Source organism: Ursus maritimus, unplaced genomic scaffold (assembly GCF_017311325.1).
Source record: "Ursus maritimus isolate PB19 unplaced genomic scaffold, ASM1731132v1 scaffold_24, whole genome shotgun sequence".
Classification (NCBI taxonomy): domain Eukaryota; kingdom Metazoa; phylum Chordata; class Mammalia; order Carnivora; family Ursidae; genus Ursus; species Ursus maritimus.
The window spans coordinates 20,865,847-20,880,126 of NW_024424897.1; the positions used below are offsets into that span (position 1 = coordinate 20,865,847).

The 14,280-nt window shown below is 40.6% G+C and overlaps 1 protein-coding gene and 1 long non-coding RNA gene across 2 annotated transcripts in view; one reads left to right on the forward strand and one right to left on the reverse strand.

The window, feature by feature from the left end:
* The first annotated feature begins 478 nt into the window (after positions 1 to 478).
* Positions 479 to 9,800, forward strand: KRT20 (keratin 20). The gene is made up of 8 exons (XM_008689670.2): positions 479 to 886; positions 3,439 to 3,521; positions 4,828 to 4,984; positions 5,252 to 5,413; positions 5,536 to 5,661; positions 6,612 to 6,835; positions 7,603 to 7,652; positions 8,177 to 9,800. The coding sequence occupies exons 1-8, from the start codon at positions 482 to 484 to the stop codon at positions 8,272 to 8,274; spliced, it is 1,305 nt and encodes a 434-aa protein (XP_008687892.1). The 5' UTR covers positions 479 to 481; the 3' UTR covers positions 8,275 to 9,800.
* LOC103662035 overlaps positions 7,317 to 14,280 on the reverse strand; it is a 48,536-nt gene continuing 41,572 nt past the window's right edge. Inside the window, exon 3 of the long non-coding RNA XR_568340.2 lies at positions 7,317 to 7,895. This is a non-coding gene — a long non-coding RNA (uncharacterized LOC103662035). The remainder of the gene's footprint in view (positions 7,896 to 14,280) is intronic.

A 14,280-nucleotide genomic window follows, 5' to 3' on the forward strand; every position in this document is an offset into this window, starting at 1 on the left:
CTAAAAAAGATTTTAAAACATTGTTCTTGATCACCAGTGTAACTATTATGTACCCATGTCTGTCTTTTTGGGTACCTAAATTATTCATGGCATTTGCCAATATTCTTTATGTGTATATTAGGGTGAAAAAAAATCTGCCAAGGCAGGTGCAAGGGCTAAAAGAATACATCTTCCTGTTTCCTTTTGTTGTCTCTGTTTTAAAAAAGGAATTGCCCCTGAGAAAAGCCTCTAAGAAATGCCTCTAGTGGTAATTTCTGGAATGAAACTAAACAGACTGCTGTACAAAGGGGAAAAAGAAAAAAACAAAGCAAGGCACGGCGGACAGTGGTGTCAATCCAAAGGTGAGATGTCAGCAGAGGAGGTCAGCGGAGGAGGTGTTCCTTTCCTACGAACTCTATAAAAGGTCAGCTCATCCATCACCGGGAGACAGACTCTGCTCCAGCCATCTAGAAGCTACAGGTGCTCCCTCCTAGAATCCCCAATGGAATTCACTCGTAGAAGCCTCCATAGAGGCTTGAGTTCCTCCTCCCAGGGCTCTGCACGCAGCGTGAGCGGCTCCATGTACAGGAAGGGGGGCATGCAGCACTTTGGGGCTGCACCCAGCGTCTATGGGGGAGCTGGAGGTCAGGGCATCCGCATCTCGAACTCCAGCCAGAAGATGATCTATGGGAATGATGGCACCAAAGGAGACCTGTTTGTTAGTAACGAGAAGACAACCATGCAGAACCTAAATGAACGCCTAGCAAGCTACCTAGCAAAAGTGCAGTCCCTGGAACAGTCCAACTCCCAACTCGAACTGCAGATCAAGCAGTGGTATGAAACAAAGACGCCCAGCACCAGGGACTACAGTGCGTATTACCAACAAATAGAAGAGCTGCAAAGTCAGGTAAGGGACGACACTGTGTTTTCTAGTCCGCTGCTGAGCTGCAGGATATATACCAAGAGGGCATATATGTTAGGTGAGTCCAAAAGGATGTTATAAAGCAATTAGGCTGAAATGCTATATCTATAAAAACAGTGCATTCTATCATCTACCCTTAGTGCTGGGGTAGCTGACTACATCATTGGATGACTGTAATTTTTTTTTTCACTTTTTAAAATCTAATTACATGGAAAATATGAAAATATAATCTGTATTTTTGTCACAGTTTACCAGGACAAGTCTAAATGGATAGTAGACATTTTTTTTTCTGAAAAGAGCTAAAATTCTTATGTGATTATAAATCTCAGGTTTTTTTCACCTGGTTCTCATTAACTTTTGAATTCCCAGTCAACTTAGAGATGTTCCTCCTTTAATTTATGTAAATATGGTAATATAGTATTAAGATACTGTACCATAAATTTCCATGACAAAGTGATTCGGGGTAGAAGTAAGAGGAAGGGATGTAGGTATTAATGACATCCAGATTTTTTTTAAGATTTATTTATTTATTTGAGGGGCACCTGGGTGGCTCAGTCGGTTAAGGGTCTGCCTTCGGGTCAGGTCATGATCCCGGAGTCCTGGGATGGAGCCCCACATTGGGCTCTCTGCTCAGTGGGGAGCCTCCTTCTCCCTCACCCTGCTGCTCTGCCTAAGTGTGTGCTCGCGCTCTCTCTCAAATAAATAAATAAAACCTCTAAAAAAAAGATTTATTTATTTGAGAGAGAGAGAGTGTGAGAGAACAGGGGGAGGGGCAAAGGGAGAGGAAGAGAGAGAATATCAAGAAGACCCTCTGCTGAGCTAGGATCCCTATGTGGGGCTCGATCCCAGGACCCTAAGATCACGACCTGAGCCAGTATCAAGAGTTAGCTGCTTCACCGACTGAGCCAACCAGGCGCCTGAATGACATCCAAGTTTTTATTTTTTTTTTATTTTTTTTTTTTTTTAAAGATTTTATTTATTTATTTGACAGAGATAGAGACAGCCAGTGAGAGAGGGAACACAAGCAGGGGGAGTGGGAGAGGAAGAAGCAGGCTCATAGCAGAGGAGCCTGATGTGGGGCTCGATCCCGGAACTCCAGGATCACGCCCTGAGCCGAAGGCAAACGCTTTAACCGCTGTGCCACCCAGGCGCCCCGACATCCAAGTTTTTAAATGCCCTGTTTAATGATCTCATCATCATCATCACAAGCAGTTCAGAAACCACTTCTACAGTAACAAAATGTTCTATTGCCCCCAATTCAAATTTGTTGCAATCATATCACAACCTACTCCCACAAAAGGTGGAGTTCTGTTTTCTCAATTGTGTGCAATAAAGGAAGTGGACTTTGCTCCTAATTGAAAAGTTCAGATATGACAGGAGCACTTGCTCTGCTTTCAAATTCTTATCTAATCAAGGAAAGAATCCCTTTTATTTTCATTTTAATATTCATATTCCTTTAGAGCAAAGGCCACCTACTTACCAGCAAGTCTCTTTTTCTTGCATTTTATTATTAGTGCAATTTGAACCAGATTCCACTGGAAGTTACTTTGGGGGTTTCGGGAACCACGGGGAGGTGAGGCAAAGGTGTCTAAACTGTCTTTCTGCCAAGAGGTCATTCTTCTCAGGCTCCCACTAAAAAACATTCAAATCAGCAAACCATTCTTCCCTACCTGTCTCATGATTCATGTTTCTGAATCTACTTTGGATCAGCCCAAACACAGAGACACGGCCATCTACTCCATTTAGCAGGGCAGACTCGGTATACGAAGGCAGCTCTCTCCGGGACTGGATCTGCTGAAAGAGACATGTCACCGTAACATCTTCTACAAGCAGACAAGATGCACACACATCATAGAGAACTCACCCATTAGGTAACCCCGTTTTTAAGATCGAGGGCTTATCCATCCTGACAGTGCCAGTGCCTGGCACAGCTCTCACAAAACAGGTGCCCATTCACTCAGCCAATATTTAGTACATACAGAGTGCTGGGCCCCAGCTGGGCATGGGGGAATATGATGGCGAACATAATGTGATTTAGGGGGGAACAGGCACAGACAAAGGCAACATACATCCCACACGGAGGGATAAATGCTAGCCAGGAGGGCTGTGTAGGACAGTGAGAACACAGGCACTTCTCATTCAGTTCTGCCTTGAGGAAATCACTGAGGCTTCCTTGAAGCAATGATGTCTAAGGTGAGATGTGGAAGAGAAGCAGTTCACCAAGTGAGAGGGGCTAACAAGAATATTCTAAGCAGGAACATCAAAGGGAAGGCACTCAATGAGGTTTGATGGCTCAAGTTGAATGAAATTTTCCTTTTGTAAAACCGTAAGAAAGCTCACCAAACCCTGGGGACCAGAGTTACATTTTATGACTCAATTATGTTAAATGCCTACATCATTACTCTTCCTATTTTCATGTGGAAATTCTTGAAATGAACATCATCTTTGATAGAATAGTGTTTGTATCTGAGGACACACTCAATCATTTGAAACTCCTGTCCAGTTGAAAATGTCATTCTTTCTAATGTATTTTCCAGATTAAAAATGCACAACTGGAAAATGTGCATTATGTCCTGCAAATTGATAATACCAAACTGGCTGCTGAGGACTTCAAGCTGAAGTAGGTTCTAACACCATGGTAAACCTTCCTGAAAAGGGATACCTTTTAGTAGTCCTTCATGAAACTCAGCTTCCCACATTCTTGTTGGTAAAGGAGCTACCTTAAGTACTTTCAGAATCTGGGAGCTTTAAGGGTGTTAGGAGCTATCGGGTCCAGCCCAGCACACAGGGCGACACTTTCCTCACCCACATTCCTAAAATTTTGTCACCCAGCATGCAACGGAACACCCCCAGTAACTACTACTGTTTTCACTGGTTAGCTCTGGTTGCTAGAACATTCTTTTTTAGTAAACTCACATCTACCTTTTCGCCCATTGAACCTAACTCTGCCCTTTGGAATAATACCAAGGCAATATACAACTCCCGTTCTGCAGTGGTGCCCTTCTGTTATCTAAAGCGAGCCGCGTATCTACGTGTGGTGACTCTCCAAGTGAGTCATCCATGCTCCTTCAAGTGCTGCAAGTGTGTGGCCCAAGTTCCAGGGTGTGACCTTTGATGCTTCTGAGTTTGCTAGTGTTTTATAATAGAGTCTGACAAACCAAAGAACTAAGACTATGATTAAACCAGCTCAGATTGTGTTCACTCTCCTATCACCATGTCACACCACATGTGATCACAGCTGTTCCTCATAAATGGCCCCTACACTAGCGCTTTCTCATTCTGAATATGTACAATGCGTTGGTACTAAAAAGTCCTTTGTGGTTTAGAAGGGTAGCATTTGAATGCTACAAGGGATCAAAAAGAAGGAAATGGAAAGCAGATCTGAAGATTCAAGCAGTAAACATTCATTAATTCCAATTTTACTAAGTCAGCACCTGAATATTCCCTTGCATTTTCATTTTTTAAACTTTTGCTACTTTAATAAAAATGAGAGTACATAAGATTGTAGGGGAGAATCATGAATTCTTTAAGATAATTCACTTTGGACGCATCTGCTTACAAAGTAATAAAAATTAACTGATCATGCGCATTCATTAAGTAAATCTAACTATCCATTATTTAATATCAATAATGAGAATCCTTTGCTGACACATTAATTAAAGCAAAATATATATTTTAGAATTTGGAAACGTTTAACAGTTCAGATTGCTTTTTTACCAATCACTCCAAATTACAAAGATGATATTATGGAGCAAATTATCTGATTCTTGGGTTCTCATTAACATTTTTGGAATGTATAAAGAGGGACACAGTGTACTGAAATTGATCCTCATATACCACGTAAAAATATCTCGTTATATTAAGACTCTCTCTTCTATAATGGCTTCAAAAGACTCAATTACGTCTGCATACCAATTAATTCACAGGTATGAGACTGAAAGAGGACTACGCCTAGCAGTGGAGAGTGATATCCAAGGCCTGAATAAGGTCTTGGGTGATCTATCCATAACTAGAACAGACCTGGAGATTCAAATTAAAGAACTGAGTAAAGACCTGGATATCCTCAAAAAAGAACATCAGGAGGTGAGGAAATATTCAGAACTGGTGTTGGGAATGATAGAATGACTCTAATAATGATAATGGGGGGGTTGATAAAATGACAATAATAATGGTGTGAGTGGTCAGAGTTCAATGACAGAGCAGTACCTGGACTAGAATAAACCCTACCTAAATTATTGTCTTTCTTTTTCACTCACCCCCAATGAAAGAAGCCATAAGACCTATGTCTTTTCTGCCCAGCCCCATGTGAGAACTTGCTTCAGACTATAATCAGGATTTTCACTCTTGTAGGAAGTGAACAGCCTACACAGACACCTGGGCAATACTGTCAATGTAGAATTGGATGCTGCTCCAAGCCTGAACCTTGGCACCATCATGAATGAAATGAGGCAGAAGTACGAAGTGATAGCCCAGGACAACCTTCAGAAGGCCAAAGAACAGTTTGAGAAACAGGTAATAGCATAATTCTGAAGGGTAAGCCAATGTGTAGAAGCTGTCCTTCAAAAAAGACAACTCATCTTCTTTCCTTTCTCTCTCTCCTTACTCATTTATTTTTTTCATTTTTGGAACTTTAGACTCAAACTTTGCAGCAACAAGTCACAGTGAGCAGTGAAGAGTTAAAAGAAACTGAGGCTCAAGTAAAGGAGCTGAGACGCACCTACCAGAACCTGGAGATAGAACTCCAGTCCCTCCTCAGTCTGGTAAAGCACCTCTAACTTCTCACTCTCAATGCAGTGTGTGTTTATTAAGTGCCTGTGTGAGGACATCTGGAGATACAGAAACCTCTAGGAAATAATCCTTCACCCCTGCAGAGCTGGCCTGGGGAAACAGGCCAAGCCACTGATTATAATTAAAACACAGCAAGAAATCCAGGACAAGAGCAATGTGCTGCAAGGATGCAGTGGAACAAGTAGATCTGGAAGATTTCACACGGAAAGTGGCATTTCAACTAGATCAGAAAACATGAGACGAATTTGTAGTTGGAGAATAGCGGTAAAGACCTTCCAGGTTAAGCAAATCAGTCAGCTCTTGATAAAATTATGCTGTGTTAACAACCCCCAAATCACAGTGGCTCACAACAGCAACACTGCATCCATCATGGGCTGACTGCAGGTCTGCTCCGACATTTCCAGGGGTAAGTCTAAGGGAGGAGACCCTGGCCAGGGCATGCCAGTGTTGTAGCAGAAAGAAAACAGCAATGGCTGGACCGTGTGACAGCTCCTAAAGCTACTCCTCAGAAAAGACATTTGTCAGTTTCACCTGCATTTCATTAGCCGAAGAAAGTCACATGACCAAGCATGGCGTCAATGGGATGAGGAAATCTAATCCTCCATTTGGAGGGGCACCACAAATCACAGGGAGAGGAGGCAAATGTTGAGAACAAGAATACAATCCCGGTAAGAGAACAGTGAGTGTGAAGCTAAAAGCAAACAAAAGACCCCTAGAGGTCAGAGCAGCTGGCTGGGGCTCAGGAGCTAGTGGTCCGAGCAGCTGGCTGAGGGTGCCTAAATGGGAAGAGTGGGAGGTAAAGCTAGAAATAGGAATCATGCCCGCAGTGACGAGCTGTGGGAATTCTCCGCAAAAGAAATTAAAACTGAAACACCTCTTAAGTCTTCGACTAAGAAACATCCACTTTTTCTCGTGCTTATAGAAAGAAACTTTGGAGTATACACTAGAGGACACCAAAGATCGTTACAGTAGCAAACTGGTCACCATCCAGGCAGTACTGGACAACCTAGAAGCCCAACTGGCGCAGATTAGGACCGATATGGAACGCCAGAGCAATGAATACAATATCCTCCTTGACATAAAGACCCGGCTTGAGCAGGAAATTGCTACTTATCGCCGCCTTCTGGAAGGAGAAGATGTCGTCACGTAAGGCTCTTAGAATCAAAGGATATGTGCCAGTATCTACATGCTGTGCTATTTCAATGTCCACACGTTAAACCCTGTCACTCATTCCCCAGCACCAATGCAATCCCTAGCACAAAGGCAATTACACACACGCCACTACCAACAAAACAAAAACATACCAAAAGTATGCCCATCCCTAAAATACCAGGTACAGCCTTTGTACCTGAGGTCATGTGTAGGGCTGACTTAGAAGATGGTTATACAGTAAACGATACAGATTATGCTTTTGCTAATTTTTATGACTAATACATAACTGGAAGTACAATAACATTCAAAAATTCTCCTTGAGAGGTCATGAAATGAACAAAAGGCCACAGAGGTCTGTGGGAACTAGTTTGAGAATCATCAGTGTTGCCACAGCAACTGTCTTCAACTACCACACCCAAGAAACTCCATAAGAGAACACAAGATTCAAACTTCCATTGCAATTTTGTTATTTTAATTACAAAAGCTTCTAGCATAGCATAAACAGGCCAGTTTTGAAGCCATAGATACAGATATAGATATAGATATAGATATAGATATAGATATAGATATAGATCAAGTTGAAAAGTAAGAAACTCAAGTTCAAAGTAACAAGCATGGTAAAAGCAGAAAAAATACAAACACAGCATTAAGACACACATCACACGGACTTTATTTTGAAACAGAAAAGGCAGGACGGTCCTGCATTTTCAACATGGCAATAACACCTTTTCCTGTTTCTTTTTCTTTTCTTTAAAAAAAAGAACAAAAAACAGTACTACAGAAAGTGCATTAAGCATCCCAGAGGAGAAAGGTAAGTATTCTAATCTCACATGTTTCGTATGAGACTGACTCCTCACTCAGTAGCTTACCACTTATTAAATGCCACCGGTGAAAAAAGAGAGATCAGTTCTCAAGGGAGCAGATACTACCCTAGGGATTCCGAAAATCAGGTGCATTACATAAAGAAACCCCCAACATGGAAAGTTTGTCATACTCCCACAACAGGGTGCTTTTCTTGGCCCAAGCTATTGCTGTCCTGAGACATCCTGGGATCCTGAAAAGAAAAAAAAATAAGATGAAAAAGTGCATATGGCTTAATTCAATATTGTAGATTTCTCTTTGGGGGAGGGGGAGTAGAAAATTTGTGAATCTGGGGACAGTGGCATATTTTCTGCATTTGTTTATAAATTGGACAAGATTATTTAAGAAAAAGAATGGGTTTCTTTTTCATTTAGGAAAAAATGCATATAAAATAAAAATTATTTAAAGTTGAATATTATACGCCAGCAGAGTCATGTTCCTGAGCTAACATTTTATACTTAAAACTAAACTCAGATATAAAGAGAAAAAGGAAGATTATGACAGTCGTGCAAGAAGTGGTGGACGGCCAGGTTGTGTCATGTGAAACCAAAGAGATGGAAGAAGATTTGTAAACAGCTACCCGGAGATGCTGCTGAGGGTCTGAAAGAAATGTGGCTATAATTTTTGCTCCCTGTAAGAAAGCGGCCATCAGACAGCACCATTAATGCTTTGTGGTAATCAGAAGGGGACAAAAGCCCATTTATCGGTCTCTATAATTGAATATAAATTGTTTTACTCAGAGGAGCTGCAAATCGCTTACAAAAATGAAATCCAATGAGCACTAGGACATTGAAACATCATTACCACCATCTTTACCATGAAACACATTAATTATAAGCTAGAGACCACCTAATATCAATTCGTTATTGTTGCTGAAAATTACAGCACATTTGAATTACACTAAACCTCACGGAGCAGAAGAGTCCCCAGAAATTGCAAATAAACTACTCTTTCTAATTTTTCCTGTTTCTGAATTGCAAAATCTCCTTTCAGGGGCCCTTGGATTCTTAAATGACCCAATTTCTTGGTTAATTTCATTGGATTTTTGATATTGGTACAATCCTGTTAGCTTTGAGTTACCTCTGCATTTTTTCCATTGTCTCCGCTGCCTTTTAAAACTCAACTCAGCTCTTCAAATAATTTGAGAGTCAGACCCCAATCACAGATGCTGAGCAGAATAAGAATGAAGCACATTATGCTTGAAGTGGGAGTAGATTAAACGCAAAATTAGTGAAACCCTTCTCAAGGCAGAATGCTTCTCCTTGTGACAATAAACTGCATAAATCATCAGGTGTTCTCTTTCTTTATGAAGTGAACATGTGTTATGAAATGTTTCTCACCTTTTTTAATAAAAGCTTTAATGAGATATAATTCACACACCATAAAATTCATCCTGGTAAAGTGCAAAATTCAGTGGTCTTCAATATATTCACAGGATTGTGCAGCCATCACCACTGTCTAGTTTTAGGATGTTTTCATCATGGAGAAAAGAAACCCCAGTAGGAGTCATCCCCCCATCTGCCTTCCCCCCAACCCTGGCCACCATTAATCCACATCCTCTCTCTCTATGAATTTACCTACTCCAGACATTTCCTACAAATGGAATCACACGATGTGTTCTTTTGTGCAGAAACATTCATAGCAGCATTATTCATAATGGCCCCAAAGTGGAAACAACTCAAATGTCCATCAACTGATCAAAGGATAAACAAAATGGGGTATGTCCATACAATAGACTATTATCTGGCAATAGAAAGAACAAAGTTCTGATACATAATGCAACAGGGATGAACCTTGAAAACGCTATGCTCACTGAGGGAAGTCAGACACAGAAGACACAGACTGTATTCTCACACTTTGCATTTCAGTGTGCAGAAACTGCCTTGCAAATGTTTACAGGAAAAAATCAGTTTGCCCACTCGCATTGTATTGTAGTAAATTAATAGCTAGGATTTAAATTTTGATATATAAGTTTGTAAGTAAATAGGATTTTGAGGGTGATTATATTGAAAATAATAATGTGATTTGCTTAAGAATAATAGTATCTACCACTTATTGAGCACTTACTTGAGCTAAGCAGTGTGCCAGGCATTTTATATGCAATTCTCATGTAATCCTCACAATAACCCACGAAGTAGGAGCTATTAGGTTGAATCATATGAACTTGCCAATATGTAATCACTTTTTACCTTTAAAAAAATAGCAATTTCACATGGTTTGACCTTATTCTATTCTCCCCATTTTACGAACGAGGATTATATATGAAGACGTGAAACAGGTACTCTCCCAAAGTCACAGTTACCAAGTAATGGAGCAAGACTGAACCTTAGGACTGTTTGTCTGAAGTCATGATACCCTTTTAAGCAATTAATTACATGACAAACAACTGCACAGTCATACCTGAAATGAGCATTTGCCTCTCCTTAGTTATTTTGCGCTTTTCTGCCATTTTCACTAGCCAGACACCTACAACAGCCAAATGTCACAAATGTGGTCCAGCCAGCATCCCACATGACTGGATTTACCACAACTTTTGTCAGAAAAAATATTATCTTCACCCGTTCTCATTCCTTTGCTTTTCAAAGTAAAGAGGTTCGCTCTCATTTTTTTCTTAATTTCCTTCCTAATCACTCTGGTTAGTAAATTGCTTTTAAAGATGTTAAGAACTTTTAGAAGTGAATTCTTTCTCTCCTACTAAAACACATTCCAGAACTGTCTGTAACTTTGATATGCAAATGCCAGAGACTGAGTCTGATTAGCAAAAAACCTGTAGGAGGTGGGTTTGAAATTCACTAGGCATGGCCATCATCAGTATGACAATCATTGCCTTTTGCCATAGACAATAATGACACTTTGTTCAAAAGTAGATTATTTTTAACTGAATTTCCTATCATAAAAAGTGAAAACTAATCCTTGCCTTTGGTCGATCTCCAGTTTCTTCCAAGTAATCTTTCAAAGAAAGTAGGTGAGGCCATATATACATGTGGAACCAGATGGTTCCACCACCAGGTTCTACCAGTAGTGACTGTGTGAAGTGCTCATCTCCATATCTATACTTCTTACATGAGCTAGGAAACAGAACAGCACGATCCGATTTCTGACAGACGTACAGATTCAGAGAAGACCTGCAATCCTTAAATATAGGTCTTTTTATCACGCATAGAATCATTATCAATAAATTTCATGACTTTATACAAAATAATCAGTGCACAAGTGGACCCATCAAACTCAGAGAGAAACCCTAGAGGTGATGCGAGGTTGGAGAGAGCTACTTTTTCTGGCCTTGGGGAATTATATCTACACAAAGCCTTATGACATCTAAAAGGAAAGCCTTTAGCACGGTGTTGGGTACCCAGGAAGGGCTTGAGAGTCAGCTACTGTATTAATAACAGTAACAAACTGAGGGCTTCGGCGGGGGGCGGGGGGGATGGGATAGGCTGGTGATGGGTATTAAGGAGGGCACGTATTGCATGGTGCACTGGGTGTTAAAAGCAAGTAATGAATCATGGAATTTTACATCAAAAACTAGGGATGTACTGTATGGTGACTAACATAAAAAATATTATGAAAAAAAAAAGAATGCCATGGAATGATATAAAATCAAAACCTGGGGGCGCCTGGGTGGCACAGCAGTTAAGCGTCTGCCTTCGGCTCAGGGCGTGATCCCGGCGTTCTGGGATCGAGCCCCACATCAGGCTCCTCCGCTATGAGCCTGCTTCTTCCTCTCCCACTCCCCCTACTTGTGTTCCCTCTCTCGCTGGCTGTCTCTATCTCTGTCAAATAAATAAATAAAATCTTAAAAAAAAAAAAATCAAAACTTGGCCAATGGACACCCTCTGCTCTCACCCTCGCTAATGTGGGGGCAGTCTAAAATAACAATTCCAACTTAAACCATTGGCTAGTGATTTCTATTTTTTAATTTCCCTTCAAACATTTGTTTTCTCTCTCCGAAACTCACTTCCAAGACTCGCCTTCCCAGGAAAGGGAAGATTCCAAGATTCCTTCTCCTCTCTCTCACCATAGGCAACCCTCCCTACCTTTGAGAACACTGAGCTCTGGAGTCCAGAACTCATCCTTCAGAATGACCACCAGGGTCTTTTTTCATCCTCATTTCAAAAGCACAGCATACAATGTCAGTAACCCAATATTCTTTTACTCACTCACAGGATCTTCAAATGTTATACAAAGCAAAAGTGAAAGGTGTTAGGGACACAGTGATCAGTGAATTGCAAGAAGTGGAAAATCTGTCTTTAATGGAAAGATCTCAGGTGGAAAATCCTGCAATCAAAGAGCAGGAAACTAACCAATGTGACATGAGAAGATGGGCATACGTTTTACTTAATAGATCAAAAGATTTACAAATACCACGTAAATAACTGTCTCTATCTTGAGTATTCCCTAAACTATACAGAAAGGGAAGTCATGATTCGTTTGAGCAGTTCCCGCTTTCTCGTCACTTTCCTCTGTGCCTCAACTTACATAACCACTTTGCCACCAAAGCCCAAGATTGTTTCTGTTTTCTATACTCCCAACTTCCTGTATTTTTATAGCTGTCAGAGAAAATTATTTTTACTTCTAAAAATTCTAAAATACAGGCTTTATTATTTAACTTAGCCCTCCCTCCCAAAAAACAGCCACTGAAGAAGAAATATTTCTCTTTTCAACTTCTGAAGTTGCTCCTCCTTCATAATTGGATTCAGAATGAATCCTGGTCAAAGCACACCAGCAAATTAGAGCAAAGTCACTCTCAAATGAAATGAATTTTAAATGACACATTCAAACATATTAAGGATTAAGTTCTTTCAAGTGAAATAACTCCAGACGTGCAAGGATGAAGCTTAGCCAAACACTAGGCTAAGACTCAGGATAAAAAATTAATTAGACATAGTCCCTACCTGAGAAACTTACAGTCTAGGATGATAAAGAATATGTATAGAGACACGAAGGTATAATAGGTATAGATACCGAGCAAAATTATTTAAAATTTACATATAGGCATTAGAGGTGGAAAGTATACATTTCAGCACGAAATCGGTTCCAAGTTCAAGAATTCAAGTTAATCATATGCCCATATTATGTGATCATATCACTAAGCGACAGGTCTGCATTTGGCACATCCCCTCAGGTCTGTAAGCAAGTAATAGCCTGTTTCATTTCTATGGCAATAATAATGGAATCACCCTTGAAGGCAGAGGAAGGGGGCAAATGCTGCTTATAACTAACTATTAATGACCATATGTCAAGTTCCTGTGCAGGAAGTACAAGTTGAACTAGGACTTTAAATGATCTCTGACAATGCGGTTACATGTCAAAAGTATAACTAAAACTACATTTGCCCATGTGTTTGCAGGATTTCATGTGTGGTGTCATTCTTTGGGTGTCAGCCTGTACACTGAGAAATGAAATTCAAGGAGAAAAGCTAAAGCTCCTGGTTGATGAGCAGGACAGAAACCCAGTCTCATGACTGGGAGGTCAGAGTGACGCCCTGCCCTTTCTGTTTGCACTGTAAGAAGCAGGGTTGTGTTGTCTATAAAAGGCACTGCAACCTGAATCCTATCTTTGCCACCTCCTGGCTGTGTGGTCTTGAATAAGTCACTTACATCGTGACCCTCAGATTGCTCATTTGGAAAAATGGGACAAAAGTATCCAACTTAAGAGGTTGCCACAAAGGTTAAAAAATAATGTCTGCAGTTTACCTGACCCGGCGTCTACAACATAGCAAACTATCACTATCAACGAATCAAACAAGGACAAGCTCAGACAAAATGCTTGTAATATACATTAAAAGAATGCTTGCTAAAATTTTCCATATGAGACCCAGGTCCCTGGCATTTCCACTTAACACACTACCATCCTCTCAAGAAATGAAGCAAATGGATTATGGTGTCTCTCATCAAGCGTTTGATTGCTGCATCCTTTCTAGATCTATTGTGAGTGAGAATACATAGTTTCTGTAAATGTCTTGCTTAAGACCCCTTTATTTAGAAATCCCATTGGCTTGCTCCTTGTGATGTGGATAGGCTGGGGGAAAATATGTCCCTTCACATGTGTCCCTTCTACAGTAAGTTAAAAGGAAGCTGGAACTGGATTTCACCCTGGGTTCATCGTTCCTGTCCCTGGGAAAATACATACATACATACATACATACATACATACATACATACATAAAGTCACGCAGGCCTTCTGCTTGCCAGAATGGACACTGAGTATTCCCTATAGAGACCTGACACGGGCTTCAGTTGCAAGCCCTCTGCACTTGCCCCCACATCACCAGGGGGCACTGGGGACTCCAGCTCAAGACTGTTCACAGGCTTAAAGAGCCTCACTTTCTGGGAAGCCAGAGTCAAGGCAGAAAATACCTGGAAAAAAAAAAAAAGAAAGAAAATACCTGGATATCAGAGTGAGGGGCAGGGGTTGAGAGTGCAAGCAGTGATAGAATTTTAAAATATAAAAAATCAACCGCATTTTGATACATTAGCAATGCTGGGGGTTGAGCAGTGAATAATCAGACAAGGCTCCAGATTTCACAGAGTTCACTAAGAAGGTAATTCTTATGTAAAGGAAAAGCTGCTAAAAAT